The 25,465-nt window shown below is 33.9% G+C and overlaps 3 protein-coding genes across 4 annotated transcripts; 1 reads left to right on the forward strand and 2 right to left on the reverse strand.

Moving 5' to 3' along the window:
- Nucleotides 1-7,756: 7,756 nt before the first annotated feature.
- LOC112035268 (uncharacterized) lies at nt 7,757-10,591 on the reverse strand. Its single transcript, XM_024068091.2, has 5 exons — nt 10,336-10,591; nt 9,767-9,833; nt 9,568-9,616; nt 8,234-8,278; nt 7,757-7,959 (listed from the first exon to the last, which is right to left on the reverse strand). Exons 1-5 carry the CDS (start codon nt 10,558-10,560, stop codon nt 7,893-7,895), a joined length of 453 nt encoding a protein of 150 aa, XP_023923859.2. The 5' UTR covers nt 10,561-10,591; the 3' UTR covers nt 7,757-7,892.
- A 1,808-nt stretch (nt 10,592-12,399) lies between these two features.
- Nucleotides 12,400-12,912, forward strand: LOC112035256 (E3 ubiquitin-protein ligase RZF1). Its single transcript, XM_024068080.2, has one exon. The coding sequence runs from the start codon at nt 12,400-12,402 to the stop codon at nt 12,910-12,912; it is 513 nt and encodes a 170-aa protein (XP_023923848.2).
- A 2,482-nt stretch (nt 12,913-15,394) lies between these two features.
- Nucleotides 15,395-20,358, reverse strand: LOC112035267 (tyrosine--tRNA ligase 1, cytoplasmic). 2 transcript variants are annotated; one of them, XM_024068090.2, is made up of 10 exons: nt 20,074-20,358; nt 19,275-19,422; nt 18,535-18,824; nt 18,351-18,447; nt 17,293-17,398; nt 17,099-17,181; nt 16,816-16,961; nt 16,499-16,604; nt 16,112-16,171; nt 15,395-15,916 (listed from the first exon to the last, which is right to left on the reverse strand). In XM_024068090.2, exons 2-10 carry the CDS (start codon nt 19,419-19,421, stop codon nt 15,896-15,898), a joined length of 1,056 nt encoding a protein of 351 aa, XP_023923858.1. In that variant the 5' UTR covers nt 19,422; nt 20,074-20,358; the 3' UTR covers nt 15,395-15,895. The 2 variants fall into 2 exon arrangements, with proteins under 2 accessions (XP_023923858.1, XP_023923857.1); XM_024068089.2 differs by lacking the exon at nt 20,074-20,358 and adding an exon at nt 19,524-19,778.
- Between the last annotated feature and the right edge of the window lie 5,107 nt (nt 20,359-25,465).

Raw genomic sequence — 25,465 nt, forward strand, 5'->3', positions numbered from 1 at the left:
ACCGTTCTATATATAGTAGTAGACTAAAAGCTCTCTGTAGCATGGTATTGAGTGTCCGACTGTCCGTAGTATAGACAATGAGATAAACAAAAGGGTCTGAATGAGACGTATGGTCACAATGACAAAGTGAAGATCAAGATTCAAGAGGATCTGGAAGATTCTGAACAATGGTGGGCTGAAAATCAATGCAGTGCAAAACAATGGCATGGGTAAACAAATGCAGATAATTTAATATATTTGATTCTGAAATAATGATATGCATTTCTAGCCATGAATAATGAGTATGTGGCATTTAATAATGTATAATATTTATATATGAACTCAGTTTCTAGCAGGAATTGTCAGTCACATGCAATTGCACACATATCATCCGTTGGATTATTTGTAGGACTTCGAACAAGTTCCCATGCTATATATTTCTATTTCAAGGCATTTGCAAATGAATTCTATAACTAGCTAGGTCAACATCAACCTCTAAAATTTTAAATGCTGAGAAAACACGAAATGTGAATCTTCAAAGAGGGATGGGACCCCTTACCCTTAACATTATTAGATTGCAAAAACAGACATTATTTGACACATATATATATCTTGATGGAAATGTCACACACAATTGATTGAGTGATTGTGGAATAGTTTTTTTTTTTGTCATGAATTAAGATAGATGCTATGCCCATTGACCTTTTGAGACCGGCCTAGGCTTAGGACAGGCGGCGGGCCATCGCCTAGGGCCCCTACTAGAGAAAGTCCTCTAAATTTTGAGGAAAAAATTGATAAATTTTTTTTAAAATATTTTTTTGAATTGATATTACATTTTTTTTTTCCACTTTTAAGAAGTCTCAAAGAATTGAGTAATCCTAGAGATACTACAACTTTAAATACATGAGTTTTATAAATATATGTGTCACTAATCATAAGGAATAATTCATATAGGAAAATGTTAGAAATACTTTAAATTTTACTTCAAAGCCTTTAGAAATTGATATGACAATTAATATGATTTGTAGACGTCAATAATCTATTAAATGTATTTTTGAATTACTTTCTGTGATTGGTGATACATTTTTGTAAGTCTCATGTTGTAAAATTTATAATATCTCTAACATCATTTATTCAAATACTTGTTTATTATCTTTTTAAAGTGTCACTAATTACATTAATTGTTACATCGTTTATAAGTTTTTTTTGTAATAGAATTTGTTGTAATTTTAGCGTTTTTCCACACAAAAAAAAAAGCATATTACAAAATAAAAAGAATGGAATTTTTTTTATAAAAAAATTATTATATTAAATATTAGTCAAATATTATTTAAATGATAAGGACTTGAAATTTGTCCCCGGCCTGCTTGTGACTTTGTGAGTTTGTCCCTTCTATTTAAATGCAATGCAACGTGACAACATGAGGGGATTCTGTGCTCGTTGTCAACTAAGACAACATTGAATTCAGTCTATCTCTTCCACTTTCCTTGACATGCAGGCTATCACGTACAGGGCCTAGGAGAGACCCCATAAGCAAATTGACCAATCCTCAATTATATAGATGCAGATCTGGCCAAGTAAAAAAAAAAAATTACACTAATGTAAGATCTAAAAATACAAAAACCCAAAAGGGAATAAAGTCAGTAACAAAGCAAAGCATGCATGTATTGTTTTGAACAATAAATCTATTTCATGGTGTATATATTCCGGTCATGCATTCTTTTTTAAATTATCCACACCAATACATGCATCATTCTATCTGATTTATTTGAAAATAAAATATGTATTGCTGAATCAGTGCTGTTGAAAATTACATAAACAATAGTTGTGAGTTTCCCTAGTGTTGAAACTTAATAAAATAGAAAGTTGTCGACATTAACATAATACTCTTGTTGTTTCCTTTATGAATAATGTTCTTTTCAACGGTACTTATAATCAATGTTATTTAAAATGCAAGTTGCACTAAAAGTTTTATTATAAAAATTCTATTCACTTTTTGCACACTACGAAAAGTTAATGTAGACGTAGATATGCAGGACTCAAAAGCCATAATAAATTGAAAAACTATAAAACTTGGAGAGAAGAGAACGAATAATGGCATATATATTATAGAGTTGGTATATAACATATCTGCATGGTTGACCCACGAAAATAAGTTTTCTGGCTTTCACTTGTCCCAAAAAAATTAACATAAGAAATTTTTTTTTCTTTTTATTCCAGTTTGAAGGACTCTATGCCTCAAAGTTCATCATGGTTCAAACTTAATTGAAAGATGTACTTTTTACCGAGGATAAATAGCTTAAAATTTTTTTAAAAAATGGCTAACACCCTATGCCCCATGTCACCTGTGTGTGTCCACCAATTTTAAATGCTGTCACTGTCATCATCTCTTTCTGGTACGTAATAACTTGCTCTCAATTTCATTCAACAATAAGAGGTAGTAAAGAAACGATATGTACGTACATGGGAAATAAATGAGAGTCTCTCAAACAATCAAGAACAATATAATGCCCAAAATGTTCGATTTCTTTTTTTTTTCCAAAAACATGTGTGGTAGTTTTATCAAGAATTGAGGCGTTTAATTCAGACCTTAGTTTTTAATATATTTTTTATTTTGAAACTCATTGTGTTATACCAAATTAACCAACATGACTTCATTATTTTACAGGAATTTCTGACATATTGATAGATGCAATTCAATCAAAGTTTTGTCTATTCTGAATTCTGATTTGTGACCCCAACATTGCCACACATGCAATACCTATAAAAACAAAAACCTCCCGGCAATGGTAATTAATGCGGTCATGTTCCCGTACGCAAAATGCCAGTTTGATTTTCAAAGACTTTCTGGCTAGAGATCGTATCCATTTGGTGGCCCATCATAGAATTATTATCACTATAGTATAGTTTATAGAGTAACCTAGCTAGCTGGAGAATAAATTAATTGCGGCAGTAATATCAATTGTCACTAAAAAAAAAGTCCTTAAGGATATACTCTGGTCGCATTTTAAAAATACAGCTATGGATGATAGTAAGTGCAATTGGTGGCCATCATAGAATTATTATCATTATAGTATAGTTTATAGAGTAACCTAGCTAGCTGGAGAATAAATTAATTGCAGCAGTAATATCCATTGTCACTAATAAAAAAAAGTCCTACATGACATACTCTAGTCACATTTTAAAAATGCAGCAATAAGTGATAGTTAGTGTAATATAGCTGCGTTTTAAAATGCGGCTATAACCTTTTTTTTTTTCCCCCCTAAACTAGATGGCAAATGCATTTACAAACACTGCTAAGGGAAGGTGAAAATTTTTTGGCATATGATTGTACAAAAAGACTAGAAATATTTGAATTGTATAAGGTCATCTGGGAGGTTTTTTTAATTCCCGAAAGTTATATATGTACAGTAAGTGATATAGTATCATATCCAGTCAGACTTAACTGGATTAGACTAGAAAATATACTAACAAAAAAAGAACTAAGAAGAGACATAAATCTTAATTCAGGACAAGCCAATTAAATTCACAACATGCTCAACTGTTATAAACCCGCGTGTTTTGTAGTGTGTTACATGGCTTAAATGGGGTCTCAAATGAACTTGTTATGCTTCCTTCCCTCCAAAGTAATTAATTGCTTACTGGTTCAAAGTCCAAACCCACTGATTTTGGAGGATTATTCACTGCCACTACAGCATAGAGCAGTAAGTTCCTTCATGTTCTACTCAGGATTTGAAATGAACTCATTTCACCAAAGAACCTTTCTTTCATTACAGCACTCTAGCAGCTAGCACCAAGCAAAAAAATTAATTTTTAATGACTTCAATTTCTGTTTAGATACACCCAAATGTGAAAACACTCACTGCCATTCATACTAATGACCTATTGGGTCTTGCCTATTGCATGCATTTGCAGCAAATAAAGAAAGACCTATTGGGTCTTAGCTTTCTAATGAAGGGGCAATTGATTCTTTTCCTCGGATTCTTTTTTCGCATATTGCATGCACAGGGCACCCAAATTTTAAAAATTAAAAAAAAAATAATAATAATAATAATAATAACACACACACTTAAAATGTTCAATTGTAATTAACTTACCACTAGATCCCAGTTAACATGGGTGGATTGGATTTGGTAGGTTTTTAAATAGGTGTGTGTTTCCTTATTGTAAATTGATAGATAATAGTGAATGTTATCACTTAATCAATATTATTACACTAAAATATAATATTAAAAAATCACTTATTTTTTGCTGCCAAATCAGTGATCAGCACTATCACATCGACATTAATTTTCAAATCTGGTAAATTTATTTGGGTATCATATCTCCGACTAGCATCACTGATAATTACATGCCCTTCATATATGGCTTTATCAAAGGATAGGTAATTCTTGTGACTTGTGAGGTGTATTGTATATATGATACGTCATGCTGAAAATGAATGAAAAGACTCCAAGGGGCCCTCCTCTTGTGCCTCTTAGTAAGCTGCACTCAATAAATAAAGATTTTGCCAAGGAAATAAGTTGTTCATTTAGACCATTGTTTGATGACTATTTTTGTTAGATAATCTTCATGAATATATCCTAGACAAAGATTCATCAAAAAATATCCTAGACATATTAAGAAGAAGAAAAAAAAATCATTTTTTTACATGCTCTTATGCAAAGTGTGAACTTTTTCAATTACATTACTTGCATCTTGGTAAAGGAGTGAAGCTAGATTTTTTAATACTGTTGCACCCATTCAGCAGATTTTGTGTTCAGAATATTGAATTTTAAGAACCAAGTAAAATAATGAGTAAGAGAAAATATCCACATATACCAAAGATATATAATAGTATTCCTATTTCCTAAACACTACAAGTTCATGATAAATAGAGAAGGCTATAGATGCTCATTAACCACCTAGCTAGTTCACAATTTCAAAGAAAAGACTAGGTAAGACTAACTTCCAAAATGAAATTATTGACCTGTGTATAGCTTTGAGCTCATTGTAAGCATATGAGGGCACTTTAATTTGTTAGATTAAAACTTCATATAACTTTTTTTGTTCTCAAAAATAAAATCATACACTAAATTTCAACCTTCAATTGTCTTCGTAGCAGCATTTCCTATGCTGTATTTTATAATTGAGTGTGCATTGATTAAATAGAGCATGCAGGAGACCAACACCAACTATATACAGACTATAGACTCTAGAGTCATTGAATTGTTCATGGTATAATTATTGGTTTGATTAGGTATGCACTTTATTAGGGTCACGACAAGGCATTTAACTAGCACATTGGTCGCTTGAAAATAGTCAGCAGTGCAATATGTTTGTTAAATAATATCATCCAACAAAAGTTTGCTTTATTTATTTGACTATTAGAACAGAGTGCACATCACATTACATTTAACTACAGTCAAAACACATGTGTTGATTCCAACGAGGCCAACTGATCCAACTAAAAACTTATTTTTAATTCTTTCAGTTTTTCTTCTTTGGTTTTGGGTTATGCTAATTAATATCAGGTTGACATATACAATATGGAATTAAGATTCAATGGAAGCTGCCTAACTTTGAAAAAAATATAGTAAATTGAAATGACCATTTGAAAGGGACTTTGTGAAATTTAAGAAAAATCAACCATGCATGCATGTATCACTATTTTTCTCATTTAATTTCAACTAAAGATTATTCTGGAAAATTATAGACACTTGTTATCATTCAACCATGAACTTTCAATCAATTAGATCCTCTTATAACATGCTTAATTTCTTTGTTTTTCCCTAGTCGTATTTTGTGATTATCAACTATGAACTTTCAATCAATTAGATCCTCTTATAACATGCTTAATTTCTTTGTTTTTCCCTAGTCGTATTTTGTGATTATAGTACGTGAGACTGTAATGAAACCAAGCAGGCTTTGAGTATGACTTGCTCTTCAACTATTCGCTAAGCATGTGTTTGGATTAAACAACCAAAAAGAAAAAGAAAAACTAGTACAAACACATCGAGTATGGGTTTTCTATGCTGTCCATTTGGGTTACACTTAAAAATTAAAATTATATCACTATTCAGTTTATTTTTACTATTATTTATAGATCTCATTGTATTTTTTGGATCTATTTATTGGTCCTACTGTACTATTTTAACTAATTTTTACCTTTATCTATAATATTTTTAATAATGATTTTTCAATTTTAACAAAATAAGCAGTATCTAAACACACTTACCTGTGCAGAGCCCTCTGCAAAAGCTTCGGTTGCATGGATTTTGCGGACTCCACGTGGCACAAGAATGGTTGTTAATGAACCTAACCAAAGCTGTATTCCTTTCTCTTTTTGTATTTTGGGCTTCTTTGCTCTTTTGTATTGGGCTAAAAGTTATATTTCGTTGATATTGAAAAGACTCAAAATAATTTGGGCTTCTTTCTTCTATTTTTTTTTATTACTAGGAAAAATATCGCTAGGTTCCCTTTAAAAAAAGTATTTTAATGTTATAATCTTGTAAAAACAAGAATATATTTATATATATATATGTATGTATAGATAATACCTAGAAAAATTTAGTTATAATTCTCCCAAAAAATAAAAGTGGACGAATGATATACACATACATATATAATAAGTTATAAAAGTAGCATAAATGCTTTTTGCGTAAAATATAATAAATAACTCCCTAACCTTGATTTCATTCTTATTATGTCATGTAGTTTTCACTTGTTTAGTTTTTTTTTTTTCACTTGTTTAGTTTGATAATATGTTTATGATCAATTTAATTTTATCTTAATTTTGTTCCAATATACTATCAGTAAACTTGAAAAGAAAGAACATCATATAATAGTCATGTAGCTTATAAATTATTGAATATATGAAATGTGATTTGAAAAAAAAAAATATATATATATATCCATTTTATAATATTTGTTTACATCTAAAAAAATTTCAAAATAAAAACATAAATTATAAAAAGAATCCTACAAATTATAGTGTATATAAATGAGATATAATGACCTATATATTAAAATTTATTAAGTGTGTAGTTTTGAGATATTTATTCTTGTAAAATATAGAACAATTGGATTCAATTTTTAATGTGGATTTACCCTAAAATATAATTAGATTCGAGATATATATATATATATAGGTTAACAGTGTGCCTAAACTGAGGACCACGACATCTAAATTTTCCTCAAACCTCATTTTGAAATGTAGATTTCCAATTAAAAAGGTGATTTGGGAGTTGGCAAGCTTATATTATTCCAAAGTGACAATTACACCCTTTTTTTTTTTTTGGGTAAATATTACACCCTAATTTAACACCCTTGCTTCTTACATATGAAAGTTGAGTTATGCCTCCACATTTGTCTATACGGATCATTTCTGACGGTTTTTTTTTTTTTTTTATGGAATTCTGGCGGTTTATTAGATCAAGTTACCAACATCCTTATGGTTCAATGAGTCCTATTCACACTCTGAGTTTTGATTATTCAAATCACTTTCTGAGGTATCTAATTGTTTTGATCAACTACCTCCACCCACTTCACAAATTCATATACAAAATTAATCACAAGCTAATAATTAGATACTACACAACATGATTTAGGAAACATCAATATGAGTTTATGGGTGTCAGGTGTGATTAGAAAAATACGCCCTCCTAAGGTAAATGAAAATTTGGGATGACCCGATTCAAATATTGACCAAAATAGGCAGCAGTTAACAAATGCATTCAAAATCCTAAACCAATCAGCCAAAAGATGAAAATTGTTAAGCATATCAGAACTCAAAATGTTCAAAGAAAATAGTTTCTGTATTATCATAAAATCAATTTCTAATTCCCAAACAAAATAATCATACATTTATAGAGAGGAGGTAAAGGATCATGATTATGCAATTGATGTAAAGACTGATCCAAGTAGCTAAAACTTCATGGAAGACGGAGGAGCTTGTTCACAGCAGAGTCTAAAGCATCTACATTTCTCCTCAGGAGTTTTCTTCACAGGCATTAAGGTCTCAAAGAGAATACAAACATGTGAAAAAATTAAATACAGCACAAAAGGGTCCTAAATGTGATCAATTCAAAATATTTGCTGTCTATGTAAAAGAATTGCCATGAAGCTTAGATAAATCACTATTTGATTTCCTCCCTGTTAGGAAGGAAAAAGTGGGTGAGTTGGGGCCGGGGGTGCTTCATAAGCACCACCAAGGGGTAGGGTAGGAGCCTAATGTGCGCAATATACACGGTAAATAAACGAATGTGAAGGATACAGCTGTGTAGCAAGACTGTCTACGCCCTTCATCTCCTCATTTAATCTGTTACAAAAGGAAAAAAAAAAAATCCAAATCAGCTTAGAAAGGCCATAGTTACCATGAAAGAGCAAAAGCATTGATCTAAAATATTTCGTTCCTGTTTCACACTGGTATTGAGATACAAGAGGAGGCAATCTCATTATCAGCATGCAAGTCAGTACATGTACTCCAAAAGGGTAAAAACTTCTTTGAGACCGTTGTGCCTGGCTAGTTATCAAAAGGGAGTGTTGCCACGCCATTAATACAAACAAAATTTTCCAAAACTTTTTTCTGATAAGTGAAATTTTCCAAAAATTATAGCGCATTAGATAGTGTATTCCGAAATTGTTAAAATCTTCATGAGAGCAAGATCCTAACAGCCATACATTGAAAATTTGAGGGGCAGTGAGGGCTAAGATTGATCAATCCAGGGAATATTGAGGGTAGTGGAATTATGTGAAGTTACGATTTAAGTAAAAATGAAAATTAAAGTTTCTTACTTTAAAACAGTTGCTGCCACAAAGCCTGGCTAGTTATCAAAAGGGAGTGTTGCCACGCCATTAATACAAACAAAATTTTCCAAAACTTTTTTCTGATAAGTAAAATTTTCCAAAAATTATAGTGCATTAGATAGTGTATTCCGAAATTGTTAAAATCTTCATGAGAGCAAGATCTTGATAACAGCCATACATTGAAAATTTGAGGGGCAATGAGGGCTAAGATTGACCAATCCAGGGAATATTGAGGGGAGTGAAATTATGTGAAGTTACGATTTAAGTCAAAATGAAAATTAAAGTTTCTTACTTTAAAACAGTTGCTACCACAAAGGCCTAATTTCAAGTTCTAAGGCCGACATGAAATATCCATATCCTCCAAGTATATCCTACAACCAGCTACAGCCAATAATTTTACAAACTTAACAGTATCGACAATTCTTATACTTTTTTTAGATGTATTTATAATAAATAATAGTAAATAGGAATAAAAATAAAAACTGTTGCTTAATGGTATCCAAGATACATCTTGTTAAACTGAAAAAGTAGCTGCAATTAACTTTTAGAGCACTTTTAGTTCCACTTCCCATATCAAGAACTTTCCCAGCTCATTGAAACAGTAACTAAGTCATCATTCTGCGAAAACATAGACAATAAGAAGGAACAACCTAAGGGACATCCCCACATCAGGTTCATGGATGGGCATAAACCATAAAATACTTCTTTACATTATATGCATAAGCCTGCTGACTGGTTATATTGAAGCCATTTCCAATACTTTTTAAACCAAAAGTAGATTAGTTGGGCATTAAATAATACCTGAGACACGAATTTATATACCGATTCCCCTTTGTTGATGCATCAAGAACTGCACAGTAAAAGGATAGAGTCAAAAAAATACAGGTTATCAAATCAGGAGGTCTACACAATAAGTAAATGATTTTTCATGTAACATATCAGGGACAAAATCAAGCCATATCAGGAAAGATAGCATTGCATGCATTACATAATCTCTTACCAGATTCTTGAAGGCGACCCGCCGCATCACTGAAACATTGCATATGATCAACTGAGCTACTAGTAACCTACAACATCCACATTGTTCCATCAGATAAAGAACCTAAGAGAAAAGTAACCATGGGCACTTTTAACACCAAAAAAAAAAAAAAAAATGTATCGGTTCATGCATTTGAATTGCTGAGAAACACTAATTACATGAAATTATTTAGTAATCTATTGGGGCACCAGAAATGTAGAAGAAAAAAAAAAAAAAAAAAGGACCCTTTACTCAGCTGAGCCTAAAGTTACCTATTTGGTTTATTAACTCCAATTTTCTTTCCAAACCTTCGATTTTCTCAACAACCAAACAGTAAACTAAAGAACAAAACTTTTAATCCAAATTCAAACAGAACTCCAATGGCTAAAATTGGCCAATTGTCGCTTCCAAAACAGAGGCAAAATCTAAAATTTAATTCATTTTCCTCTCTTTTCCCACGTTTTCTAGGCGACTAAACAGGAAGTTGATTTTACACTATTTTTCCCACACTTTCTGGGCATCCAAACAGAAAAGGAAAAAAGTGGAGGTACCTCAGATAGAGCTAAACGAAGAGAAGCGAAGAGAGAACCGTAGCTCTCTGCGATGGCCGAAGAGTCTCTCTCCACCACCTCTAGGGCTCTCAAGATATCAGTCTGGCTCAGAGAGGGTTTTGATTCGGTGCGGTCATCCTCGGTAGGATCCGACGCCGTGCTTTGATCAGGACACGTGGACGGTGGTTCGACCGGTGGTGGTGGTGGTGTTGGTTCGAGCTCCATTTTTTTTTTTTTTTTTTTTTTTTTTTTACCCCACGGGATTGAAAGGGAACTGTCTATTACTTTGGGCCTTAACTTTATAGTCACACTTTGGGCTAAAGCCCGTGTCATGTATTGAGATCTAAATATTCATTTAAAATAGTCACATTTTTTTTTTTTAACTTTTTTGATAATTAGATAAGTGGGCTGGGAATTTGAATCAATTAGTTGAATTAAAAGATTTTTAATAATCACATGATTATTAAATAAACCATGTCATCAAAAGTTTTGTAATGACTTTAAAGGTTAAATATAACCATTTTTGTTTTTGTTTTTTTTTTATTACTATTCTTTTCTTTTGTTAAAAAAAAAATACATGTTTTACATAATCAAATAAACTTGAACGTGAGTCATGTCACATTGTGTGACTCACGCATGCTTTACGTTGTTCTCACTTCTCAATGTTAGTCACGCATGCTTTATGTTGTTCTCAATGTTAGTGACAACTCCTAATGGGATCCCATGGGCTTGTTTCTTAGTGGACATAGACTACTTAGATAAGATATTATCATGTCCATTCTAAATACCCACTTAGCAAAAGAAAAAGAAAAAAAAAAATATATATATATATATATATATAAAATATTATTCATATGGTCTTCTTTTAATAATTTGATAGTTACAACAATGAGAGAGAGAGAGAGAGAGAGATTTCCACCATGGTTTTCTTTTCTTCTTCTTCTTCTTCTTCTTCTTTTTATTTTTATTTTTTTTTTTTGAGGAAAATGGTTTTCTTAATATGGTAATGAGCCAATAAAAATTCCTCATATCATACCATAATTGATACAGTATAAAATGGAATATTCAGCATAGATTAAAGGATTTCTATTCATTTTGAACCTTCTTTTAAAATTATTTCTTTTTCTTTTTTTTTAATGAAAATTTCTTCTCTTTATTGGTGGAGATTTCAGTTGGAATTGGAATTCATGATCAACACTTTTTCGAATTCAAATAGAACCAAAACAATTTTATTACATATCTAAAACATTAAACGGAATTTGCATTGTATTTATTCTTTGTATGACAAACCATAATCCTCGTAGAGGTGTCAAATAATAACCAATTTATGACGACTTTATTTTGCTAGAAGACCCAATTAATTTCCCTATAAGACTGTTAAAGTGCAGATGAAAATCTTCAGTATATAGTATTGAGCCCTTCTATGCTTTCAAATTTCAACAGCACAATGCAAAATCTGCTACCAACATTATAACTTTTTTATTTTTAGTTAGAAGAATTATAAATGAGACATCATAATTTGTGGAAAAAATGGAATCCATCATATTAACAGTCACTAATAAAATCGGGGCATATTATGCTATTGGTATGGATTGTGGTTAAAAAGCCATTGCAGAAGTAGACTAGTAGTACTGGAACAGGCTATTGCATTGTTGCTAGCTACCAAAGTGGCTTACGATTAATTATTTCTTGTTACAGATTTATTATACAAATTAAATGAGGGCTTAAAACTAGAATATGTTGTGGCCCTTTTGCCAAGGTAAAAAAGGAGAAAGAGAACAGAAAAAGAAAAAGAGACATCAATTCAAATTCTGATTCTTCCCAATTCCAAAAAAATTTCTTGGAGCCCAAGCAATCTAGAAAAGATGAAAAAAAGTATGTATTCGAGGAAAGCTCGTTTTGTCATTCCTGCTTGAGTTTGCGAACGCCTTCAGCCTTATTAGCAACTTTCTGTTCCTTTCATATTTCTTCTCTTATAGCACACTTTCTAGTGTTTATCCCAACAAAACTAACACCCATATTTCAATTTCTTAACACTACCGCTATTAGCAAATTTTCAAAAAGATGTCTACTGAATTACCCTTCAATCAAAAAGGCCACACATGGGATCAAGTTAACCCAATACTCAGCCATGACTCACTGCCCTCAGGAGAGTTCTACAATATTCCACTTTACGCTCTAAACTCACAGGGACAAGAAGTGGTTTCATCACTAATGGTTTCATCACTAATGGCTCTAAACTCACAGGGACAAGAAGTGGTTTCATCACTAATGGTGCAGCCTGTCACGGAACCAACATTGCACGATTATTATGATGATATTGTAATGGAAGAAGATGATGATTATGAAGCTTCAAGGGCGAGGCATACGAGTGAAGAATCAATTCAAGGATTGGAGGAGGTGAGAGTTGAAGGGTTGTATATGAAGGAGGCGTGTCCAATGTGTTTGGAAGGGCTTTCAATGGGGTTGGAGGCAATGCGCATGCCATGCTTGCATGTCTACCATGAAGGTTGTATTGTGGAGTGGCTTAGAAAGTGTAACCTGTGTCCATTGTGCCGGTATGAGATGCCAACCTAGTTTGTTTGGATATTTGTTTTTAATATTATACATAGATTTGCTAAGCAATATTCTACATTGTTACTTGTTCTCAATACTGTTTTTCTAACGGTTTTTTTTGTCAGCAATAGTTGCCTGTATACCTTCCCCTCTTTTCTTTCCTTTTTTAAGATCTGATTTTGATTTGCTACAGGTAAAGCAGTAATACAGTTTGTGGAATTGAAAGTGAGTAAAGGTCCGTTTGGATAGGCTGTTCACAAAAGTATGTTTTAAAAACGAGCATTTTTAAAACCACAAATAAGCATTTGATAAAAATGTGAAAATATGCGTATTTTATTTTTAATGATACATTATGCGTTTGGATAAGCTATTTTAAAAATGACTGTTTTGAGTGTAAATTCCAAAAAAAGACTTGACTATTTTGTTTTGAGTTCAACACACCTCATAATAAAGACCTCCTGCCCAAACTCTCTCTGCATATCTGAATTTACATGCTCAGATATGAGGATGATGCTCAGCATAGCACAGTGTATCAATAAAGGTGGTAGAGAGGGGGAATCGGGATTCGGGATACTTCATCTTTGAAAATTAATTCCTGGGAAAAATCAAAAAGAGCAGCAGCTAAGATTCCACTGCCCATCCTAGTCCTGGACAACGTCTCAGCTGGTCAGAGGCCCAGTAACTATCATACTCCTAAGGGTATGAAACTGAATATATATTGCTATATTGAACAATGTGTACATGGCAAGTACATATAATTCAACTGACTCTCTAATACTAAACGACCTTTAGCTTTGATTTATGCAAGTAAACTACTGTTGTTTTACAAAAAATTCAAACTAGTTTGACTTGTTTTCTTCCTTCTTCTTTTCTCTCTTCTAGACCAGGATTAAGCTTTCTTTTAAACTGTTATTGCATATGCATTACCTGGTGTGTATCAGTAGACATACATGTATTTTGTCAAAGACACAAAACATGACATTTGTATTAACATAAAGTAGTAGCAGTGGCAAAGAAATTGGTGTGCTATTTTTCTGAGGTTGCCAAACTAGGTATGGAAATCATTCAGTACATTGATCTAAAATGTGACTGGTACTCCAGTAAGCGTTTATTAGAGACCAATTTTACAAGTCAGTTGCATGCTAAATTGCTTCCTGGTTATTCAGCAGCTGTTGCATAGCTTAAAAAGCTGTTTGTTTGCTTCAAGAACTATAATTATACTACCACTATATAACAAATATAATCCCTCTGCCTAAAAGCCATGAGATGTGTGGTTCCAAGGGCAAGTGCAACCCTACAAACTCAACTAAAATATATGGTTCATATACGTGTATTGAAATATATGGTTCATGTAAAAGATGTATGCAATATCTGGTCATATAAAAGCTGACAGACACGATAGCAGACTTCTTGGTAAAGACCACAAGTAAAATTCTTTATCATTCCAAATTTTCTCCATAACAGCAAATTGTTTGTTTCAATAAATAGTATTTTTGCTCTTTTCCATTTTGTTATCAGAACTATGCCCACTACAAGCACACAGAGATAGACATATCTAACCCTCAACTCCCCAGCAGCACACATAAATAGATACCAAAATCTGTCAAACTGAGTGGCACCTTGCATAGAGAGGATACACAAACACTATACTGGAAGTGCATTTACAATACCCATTAAGCTTTTTATCACTAAAAAATGTTAAAAATTAAATTTTGATCAAAAGCCCATAAACACAATCCTGATTCTTGAATGAGAAACATAATAAAGAAAACTCATTTATCAATTTATTCCCAACCCACCAAAAAAAAAGACACAGGGGTCTGATTCCAATGATATCTATGCATCTACAAATAAAGCAATAATTATAATCAAACTCAAAATGGGCAGGTCTCAAAAGCAGCCAAAAACCCAAATAAATCCACAACCCAGAAACAAAAACAACGGCAACAACAAATCATAAGTTATAGCATTTAGGTTTCTAACAATGTGTAACCCACCATGCAAAAAGCCCAAATCTATAACATAAATTCAACAAAAGAGGAATGGAGAACTGTTACCTGGCAAGCGAGATGAAGAATGAAGACCAGAAACAAAGCAGAAGAGAGCTCGTGGAGACTGAGAGAACAGGGTAGCATATATACATGGAGGAGTATAGACTGACAGAGAAAATAGAGGAAGAGATATACATGGGGAAGGGATAAAGCTGGTATTTTGGTAAAACCGATTATCGTTTTGGCGCTATTTTGATTTTCTGAAGAAAAAAATAGCGGTAACCCAATCTGCGTTTCTGAAAAAGCAGAGTTTTGCAATGTTTTGTAAACGCAAAAAATCTGGGTTTTGAAAACACAAACGTGCTGATTTTTGTGGAGCCAAAGTGCCAAACGGTTTATAAAATCACGTTTTGTCTAAAACACGCATTAAGGCTTTGCAAACAGCCTATCCAAACGGGCTCTAATGCTATGTGCACAATATTTTTCACAACCTTAAACAAAAAAGAAAAAAATTCACAAATGATGCATCGGCAGTTTTTATTAATTCTCACACGAATCCACCACCAACACTACTTTATTATCCACCATTAATAAATTGTCACATAATTATCCACGCTTGGCAGAGGAATTAATCACCACTCTTTCAACAACATAGTAAAGTTAATGGAAACTGCACTTGTAAAGTTGGAATCCAATGCAATTGAAAATTTGAAAATGTATCTGATAATAACTTTTTTTTTTCAAAACATATAATCTAAAACTTGCCTAAAACGAGTATGTTTCTCTATGAAGGAATACAACTGGCTGCAAGGTCATAATACTAAGTGCACAAAACTTTCACTATTTGTGGGGTTTCGGAGAGGTCAAGGTTGAACCCACAACAACTTTTGGTGAAAGGCACTTGTCATTGCAACAAGGCTTGACCACTAGTGTGGCTGCAAGCCAATTCACAAATAACAGACCTTTAATCCACCAATTTGGAAGGAGCAAAAAGTTGACAGCTGTGTTCCACGTTACCTTGTGACTCTGTAAGCCTACAAAAACCAAACACCACTTGGTTGAGTTTCCTTAACAGAATTATTTTAAAAATAATTGGAATTGAAATGCAATGAACCAAAACGTCTCTTGATTCAAGGCACAATTTATATGTGCAAATGCTAATTCTCACTCTTAACATTTTTAAAACTCATTATTAAAAGAAATTAATTTTAAAAGTCAATCGACCATACCTTAACCCTTTTCAAAAGATCTTTTGCATTATTGTCATTCTTGAAGTGTTCCCTTACAGGCTGCAAACAGACAGAACAAAGAAGTTAGACCACAGAATTAACAAATTTGATGGATTGTAGGCTCTCTTGAGCATACTTTGCAATAGCCACAACCTTCCAAAGAATTCGCCCTATGTTTGGATGGGGCAGTTCCAAACATGCCCTAAAGTATGTGGGCCAATCAAATTAAGGTCCTAGCAATTTAATCATAGCTTCAAGTTGGTTTATGGCTAGCAGAAGTCCAACATCATTTATCCAACATATGTAAAGCAGTGGCATCACTCCCCAAAGTCACGGGGAATCATTTACCTAAGAAGCATTAATTAGAGATAAATGGAAAGAACATACCTCTAGTATCTTATTCAAAGCCTTTGCCAAGGCTGGTTTAAGATCAGCTGGATGCAGCTTTCCACTTTCATAGTAAGCAACCAATTCTTCAAAATTTTCAAAGCTCCTGGATAACAGGCATCATAATTGGAAGAAAACAATTTGAGTTAATATTTCCAATGAAAATTGATTATGGAAATATAGCTCAAGAAACTGTACTAATCTAAGGAGCACGCACTTTCAGCAAGATGCAAGGGTTAAATTAGGTGAAAAGGCAGATGTCCTAGCATTAATTGAATAAAATAAGTAAAGCTTTCATAATAATCCTTATGACTTACTTATCACCACCATTCTCTGCACTGCGCTCAATTAGAAACTTTTTAAACCAAGGTAAAATGAGGTACTTCACATACTCCAAGCATGGATTCCCTTCCACAATATCTGGAGGACAGTATGCTCTCTTTATCTTCAAATTCACTTCGGCCTACAACATGGAGGCAGAATAAATCTAAGGTTAACCTAGTTTTATAATCCACTATCCTTATGCTATGTGCAACTAATAAAAAAAACACAATGCAACCCCCTAAATGGCAATTTGACACCCCTTTACATGCACCCTACCTCGTCATCTTCCATAAAAATGGAAGATAGTGGATCACTTTTCGACATCTTCTCCTGACCTTGTTGTAAACCGGGTAACATGTCTGTAAATCACCAGTAAGCAAAACAAATAAAGACCACACAACTATACACAAAATGTTACAGGATACAAAAATAAATAGAGAAATAGTCAGTATAAAGAATTAGGAACATACGGTGTGACAAAATGATAGGCTTGTTTTTCCTCTTGATGACATCACAGTACTCTCTTGCAAGTACATTCACTTTTCGCTGATCCATTCCCAGTTGGCAAATGTCGGCCTATTTATTTTATAAAAAATTCATACAGTTCAAAAAACATTTTGTTTTTCCACAAAATCAACATAGGATCCCCCCACCCCCCTCTCTTTCCCTCTTTAAAGTTTCAAGACCACATGTATTATAGTGAGAAACATATGCAACAGGATCAGAAGACAAGACTAATAGAAAAATGAAGTCTGCAGAACAAGGAAGCAAACCACCAGAGAGCTAGATTAACACAAGCAAGCTAGGCAGTTATTAGTACTTGCATAAATAACAAATCAGTTAAAACTTCAAATCAAGTATTAGTTTACATGTAGATGGCATAACCATGTTAAGGTTATTACAACTTCCGCTCCTATAACCTCAAAGTGGTATGGGAGGATGAACTGAGAACTGATGAACAAATGAAGCTTAGGTAAAAATTATACAACCATGGCTTGATGAATTAGATTCGTTTTAGTGCTAACCTCTCTCCACTAACTTGGGTTTCTCTATTTCAATTAGTTTTGTAATCATGTCTACATTTTAGCAATTTCTATTATTCTTTATAAGTGGTTTGGTGGGTTAGAAATATCTATTTTTAGCCTTCATTTCCACCCCACTTTGAAACACGCTCAAAAATCCAATACTCAAATCAGTTTAAACTTTCTTATAGCTCTTGAGCTACACAAGACTCTTGGGTGACTGAAATCACAAAGTGCCTGGTTGAGATTGAAATGTAATTGCAACCATGCTTATATACATTCCAAACAGTAATCATTATATTTCACCGTGTATAAAGATACAGCACTAGTTGATACCCTAGGAGTAAAACAACAGCAAATTGCCTAGAATTTTAGAGCAATGAGAGACATCTAAGGAAATCCATGCAACATTCAAACAAATGAGAAGCGCAAGGTACTGTCTTGGCACAAGCCAACCAACAAAACCAAATGGTCTATTCACAAACTAAAAGTGAAAAAGGAAGCACCTTCAAGAAAAACACATCAGCACATTGCATGCATGGGTAGAAAATTTGTGCTGCAGTCAACTCTTCCTCATCACTTCGACCCATAATTTGACCACACCTGCAGCAAAATATAATATAAGTAGAAATAACGACCACATCACCAGCATGTTAAAGTAATAATAATAATCATCATACAATAATTCACCTTTTTATCCTTGAAACCGTATTCCTTCGTGCTATATCCATCACAAGAGGCCAGTACTCGTGAGCTCTCGAGTTTATCTCCTTCGAAGACCACAGAAACTCCACCTTCCCTCCATCAATATCCATCCCGACGGCCTTCCAAATCTCAATGAGGTAGCGCCCAACAACCTCAATTTTCTTCAAGTCACCTCCCATCTTATTGTTTAGCTGGGCAAACCAATCTGCAATCCATATTTTCACTCTGCACCCAGCAGATGTCAGCTTGTTCACATTTATTGTCTTCATGACTCCCTACACAACAAATTTAAAATAAAAAATAAAAATAAAACAACCCATCTCCAACCTCAGAACATAAATCATACTGAAACCCAATAAAAAAACACAATTCTAAAGTCAGTACGACAGTATCAACAAATACACAAATATAACGCCTACGGGACTCTAATCGGGCGTTATCCCAAATACACAACATGTCCCATTATTATTTCATAGGTTCTTTGAGTTAACTTGATGATAAACACTGCTTGCTATGATGTCCAGCATACTCAGATTTGATAGTTTTATCTATGAGAAATTTATCATAGTATTCTGATTAAATTGAACACTCCCTAATAGGTTAGACCTTTAAGACAAGTGGTGTAAAATGGCAAAAAAGTACAGATGCACATTGCTCGTCATACAACTCAAATATAGAAATTATAATTGAAAAGACATTGGTATGTATAGAAAAGCAGTGGGTACCTGAGCGATGTGCATTCGACCGGAGGGCTCGAACCCGTCGTAGCAGATGGGTTCGGGTTTCTTTTCGAGAAGATTACGAAGCTCGTCTTCTTGAATACACTCCTCTCCTATGCTCCTCACGATCTGGTACCTCTGCTCCAGGCTCATCCTGCATCAATTTCATTTGTAACGAAACAGAATTAGACACAATTTTTCAATTAAAAGTGAACAAAGGAAATTGTGCGTTGAATTCCTGAGAGAGATATGTACTGGTTGGTTGGGTTGGATGAAGAGGAAGAGGAAGAGGGAGAGGAAGAGATTGCGAGGGATTGAATCTCTAACTCAGGTGGTGCGGCGGCTTGGTTTTGATCCTGATCAGGTGCTTCCGTCGCCATTGGTTTTGGACTTTGGGGGTTGCAGATCTCAGAACGATAATCGAATAGGGGAGAGGACGAGAGAGAATGCGTGCTGTTCTTTCAGTGTTTGCTTTGATGCCACTAGGGTTTTTAGACTTCTTTCTTTTTTTTTAAATATCTCTAGTGTCGTGGTGGCTGGGATGGGATGGGATGGGATGGGATGGGCTGGGCTGGGCTGGAAGAGCCAGATGGCAGTCTTATTATAACTTATAATAAGACTGAAACGATTAAATCAAAAATAATAATAATAATAAAAATAGAAGATATAATTTGAAATATAGAATTTTATTTTTCCAATTTTATCGGATGTCCCCGAAGGGACTATAGAATTTTATTTTTGTACTTATAAAAGAAAGAAATAAAAAGGTGGGAACAAATAAACAATATTCGCAAATTGATCATACCACAGTGGTTCGACTGTACATGGGATCCACGTAGTAAGACACGACGTCACCTTCCATCCCCACAACTCGCTTAGTCCACCGGTGACCGAACAAGCACCGCATCGCCCGTCCCCACTTTTCCTATTCTATGCGACACGTGTTCCGCTAATACCACATCACCGGTTAGAGGAACTTGGCGACGATAGCGGTCCGATCTAGTACCTTCCTTCGCCGCGCTTTTCCATTGTCCCGTGTAACTCATTAATCTCATCTCTCTCGTGAAACTGTGTGAAAGAGAAACACGGCTAGGCTGGTCTTGCCTTGTCTCTCAAGTGGAGTTTTTAGAGTAGAGATGAGGAGCTTAAAGAGTGTTGTTTTGAGGGGTTATGGGCTTTTGAATGTTTTTGAGGGTTTGTAACTATGGACAAGCATCTACTTAACTGGTCCTAAATGGGCTCATCAATTTCTGGGGGCCCAAATTCTTTAATAATTTGGATCCCATTTTATATGTTACCAGTTTACAGGTTTTACTCGTTGCAGTATTGTTTTTTTTTTGTTAAGAGGAAGTTGTATTAGTACTAAACTATTAACATGAGAGAGAGGGAAATGTGAATGTGGAAAAAAACAGGTTAGTGAAAAAAAAAATGGTATGTTTGTGGTAAAAAAAAAAAACAGTTTTACTTTTATTTTTTTCCTATAAATACCTCAAAAAAAAAAAGAAATTGTATTAATACTTGACAACTAACGTGAGAGAAAAATGTAAAAATAAAAGGAAAAACTTTTTTTTTAATTGAGCTAAAAATTAAGAGTTTTTAAATTTCTAATTTTACATGTTTAACTCTACGACACATCTTCACTCTATCATAGACACCTCCTTCTCTCTTAAACCACCATCGTGACCAAAACTCAGTTGGCAATACCCACAACACCACAGGTCCACAACCATAGACACCTTGATTCACAACATAACCCATAGTGCGAACTCCAATCGCACCCAAAAAAAACCCACCACAACCCATAAATCCACTTGTCAAGACCACAACCACCGCCTCACCACCATCGTTACAAAGCCCACCACTACAAAACCAAATCTATAAATAGGAACCCAACCACCACAGACCCACGGTCACAACCACCCAAATCAAACCAATCCAAAACCCATGGCCAAACCAAACCAATTCCAACCACACAAACAACTAAACCCATGCACCATCACCGATGAACCCAAATTCGTCATCATTGACTCCATGAGATGGCCTCACCACAAGATCAGTGTCATCTTCCCTTGAAGAATGCTTGCACAAACTAGAGAAGTATCCAAAAAAAAAAGAGATCGAGTTTGAATTCATACCCACAAACAACAATTCACATACACAAAGATACACAACACCCAAACAGCTCAAGGATCACAAACCCACCCCAAAAATATCAGAAAATTCAACAAAACCCACCTCTTCTCAAACCCAAACCCATCATTATAAAGACCCACAAACAGAAACCCACCACCACTAATTCATAAAATAAAAAAAAAAAAAAAAAAAAAAAACCCACATAGAAAATACCAAATCAAACCTTGCAACCGAACCTACCCTAAGCCAAACCTCAAATACAGTAGCGGGAAACTCAGATTACCGTTGATCGGTGGCTGCAGGTCTTGATGATGATGTTTCGATGGTTATAGTTAAAGGTGTTCGCAATACGGTGCGGTGCGGTTTTATGCCATTTTTAGCACCGCACTTTGACTTTGTGGTGTGGTTTAGCTAAAATTATAACTGCACCGCACCTTATTTTTGCTGTCGCATGTGTGGTGCGATGCGGTTTAGAGTTTAGCCAAAACCATAACTGCACCGCACCTCATTTTTGCGGAGCGGTACTATGTATAAGATGTGATTTTAAATCAGTATATTTTTCAAATTTTGGGCTTTTCCTACCCAGCTCAAAACTAATTTTTCTCTTTTTTTGGGGTTAAGTTTTAAATTATTGAGCTAGTTTTTATTTATTTTGGGTTGACTTTTCTAGTTAACACTTGCTAGGACAATCAAACTATTTTTTTTTTTTTAAAGCTAGGGTTATTAAACTATTAATAATATATTTAATATTAAAAATAAATATATTAATATATAGAAATGGTGCGGTGCGATTTTCTTCTGCACCATGCGGTGCGGTGCATTGTTACTTGTGGTATAGTGCGGTTATGCCATTTTGTGGACGGTTTTGGTGCGATTTATGCAATTTATGCGGTTTGGTGAACACCCCTATTTATAGTGGTGATTTGAGAAAGAAGAGAGGTTTGAGACAAGAGTGAGAAGAGAGAAGAGAGGTTTAAGTCAGGGTGGAGAAAAGAGATGGAAGAGTTAAAGTAACATCCGTTACTTTGCATAGGGACTAAATTGTGTTTGAGGACCATATTGGTTATTTTTAAAAAGTGTTGGACCTGCTTAGTATTACCCTAAACCTCAGGGGTAGTTAGTGAAATTTTCCCTTATATATTTTACACATGATATTTGCAAAATCACTTATTAAGCCCAATTCTATTCAAGGCCCAAGCTTATTTTTGTGGATATACCACAAGTTAAATAACCATTGTTTTTTTGTATGGTTAGCTCAAGGTTTAAGTCCTATAAATACTCGTATTGAATTTATTATAATTAAGTAATTTGATGGACAAACCATATATATATATATATATATGATATTCAGTATGAAATGAATTAAATTTCGAAGCAAGAGGTTGAAATTTGATTGTGGTTGTGGATATGTCAGTCTTGAATCTTAATTCATCCTTTTATTTGGTATCTTGTAGTTTTTGGAAACTTATTTGTTAATGTGAGAACGCTTATTAGCTTTTTAAAATTAAAAAAAAAAATTAATATTAAAAAAAAATACTTGTTTATTGCCTTTTTGAGAAAATGTGAGCAAAAGTCACAAAATGCAATTTTTCCAAACACAAAACATGCAGTAAATAGATTAAATAATGTGTTTTAACTTTTAACTAAACATGCAGCACGAGAATTTTAGGCCCCCACCCTCTCCCTCTTTTTTTAATCAATTGATCTATGTATACAAAATTTGGTATGCCATTCGGCCAACACCATAGGTTATCTTCCTTCAAATAAAAGATGTTAGATTCTAATTTAATAGTGTTAAAGTTTGTGGACTCGGGCTGGTGCTTAAAGACTAAAGTTTGTGGAAGTGCAGCAAAGGAATATTCAGGTTACTAAATTCCAGACAGCAAGGTGACAACTCCAAATTTTTTACTCAATTCACAAACTCGACTTGGCAATTTCTCAATAAAAAACGAGCAATACTGTGGGCTCTGGTTTTCTGATAAGGAACAATAAAGGTTGAAGTCTTAGCAGCATCATGTCATCGTGTTCAGAAAAATTTAAACTCTCTTTGCACAGAGCGAAGGGTGATAAGATTGGCCTTGTTGTTTTGTCAAAGTACCAGCTTCTCAAAGGTGATCGTGGAATGCAATTTTGCTGAACTAGTGGATCTCTTGAATTCGGACAAAGTTTGCTCTTTAGAAGCTGCTAGGATCATTGAGGATATTAGCTTAATTAGAGTTAGTTTTTTCTTTTTTTTCTTTTGATAGTATACCATTACAATGCAATTGTGCTACCTTAGCTTTGGCTAGTGCTACAAAAGATAATGAGGAGGTCATTGTTTGATTAGAATAATGCCCATCTTTCCTCTTCCACATTGTACAACATAATTTCCATTAATAAACTTTATTATCATTTTCTATTGTTAGGACATACGTGATTCATTGTTAGGAATATATGTCACTAGTTTATGTAATTGGCTAATCCTTTGACAAAACGCATTTTACTTGTAATTTGGTAGATTTAGGATGTGTTTAATACTTCAAGAAACAAGGTTTCAAGTCTAAGTATTAAAACTATGCAAGTCTGTCCAATAATCAAGTAAGAAAGTGCAGGATTTTAAAGCTCAACAGCTAACATCATCGAGGTTTAAAAGCTGTTGAAGCTCGTGACTCAACAATTAGCTCAATAAATAGGGTATCGTCGAGGTTTACGAAACTCAATTTTTTAGGGCTGTTTTTCATCCAATCCATGGGTATATGTTTGGGCTTTCTTTTCTCACAACCCTAAACATATATAAGGATTATTTTAAGAGTCGTAAAAGGTAACAAAAGTTACACAAGAGCACAATTCCACAAGTGTGAAAAAGAGTGCGATCGGAAACCCAGTTTGCCCTAGTTCTTGAAGAAGCTGCTGTGCTTGTACATCATAGGGTTTTGTGACCAAGCAATTTCATGATCTTCATCGTGTGATGAACTGAAAAACTTTACAGTCAACATCCTTCTCAAGTTGGTGATCAAGTCACGCACTGGGATCCGCACAATTGGTTAGTCACGTACTGGGAGCCATGCATTGAAAATCATGCTTTGAAAATGAGAGATTCTCACTACAAAATAAGTCTAATTGGGTATTGGGGTAAGAGTTCAACTGTAGATTGGTATAAGGTACTAAGATTCCTTTACTTGTAACCGTCTGTTTTGATAATAGTGGATTATCGGGAGTGGTGACCTTAAAATCATCCCGTGGGGTTTTTACCATTCGTAAACAATTTACCATGTCAATTTATTTTATGCTACATACTTTAATTAATTAGTGATTTGTTTGTGATGCCACGTACAATTGCATATTAATTGGTTTAATTAATAAATTTGGCTAATTAATCAATTAATTCATCACAAGTGGTCAATACGTTTCTTGGCCTACCATCTAAAAAAAACTAGTGTTAAAGTTCAAACATGTTAGGCGTGACATTGAAACAAAAGTAAAGGGTAGGGTCTTCTTCGTCTTCTATTTTATTCCCACCTACATATGTTAAGATATGTTGAAATAATTACTCCAGATCAAACCAATTATTCCAACTTCCAATAGTATAAATGAACAGCTCTAGTAAATTCAGCTTCATCACTCTGTCCAGTGTATAAATTTTTTTTTTAATAGAATTGTCTAGTGTATACTTTTTGAAGTATTATATATAAGTAATATAACTATATAAGCACTAATTTGAAACTAGAATCGGTGTTGCCGTGTTAGATTGGTGATATATATAGGATTAGACAATCTCCCCCCCCTCCCCCACCTCCACCCCTAAAAGGTTTACAACTTTACATAATTGTATAAAATAGTTGTACCATAATAATTAATGGTCTTCACTAAAAGATGACAAATCCCTTTCCATCTAGGTTAAAAGGTCCTCAACTTTGCGTCCATTTTCACTTTCCCTTAATTAATTGTTAACTATCGAACTAATAATAATAATAATTGTAGGGTCGGTTTTTGTAGCCTAAGCCTAAAAGAGATTGGTTATAGGCCTAGCGAACCCAGAACAATGAATTTGTAGAGAGTGGGTTGAAGGTTTAGGCGCTGACCGG

Source organism: Quercus suber, unplaced genomic scaffold, assembly GCF_002906115.3.
Source record: "Quercus suber isolate HL8 unplaced genomic scaffold, Cork oak 2.0 scaffold_1057, whole genome shotgun sequence".
NCBI lineage: Eukaryota > Viridiplantae > Streptophyta > Magnoliopsida > Fagales > Fagaceae > Quercus > Quercus suber.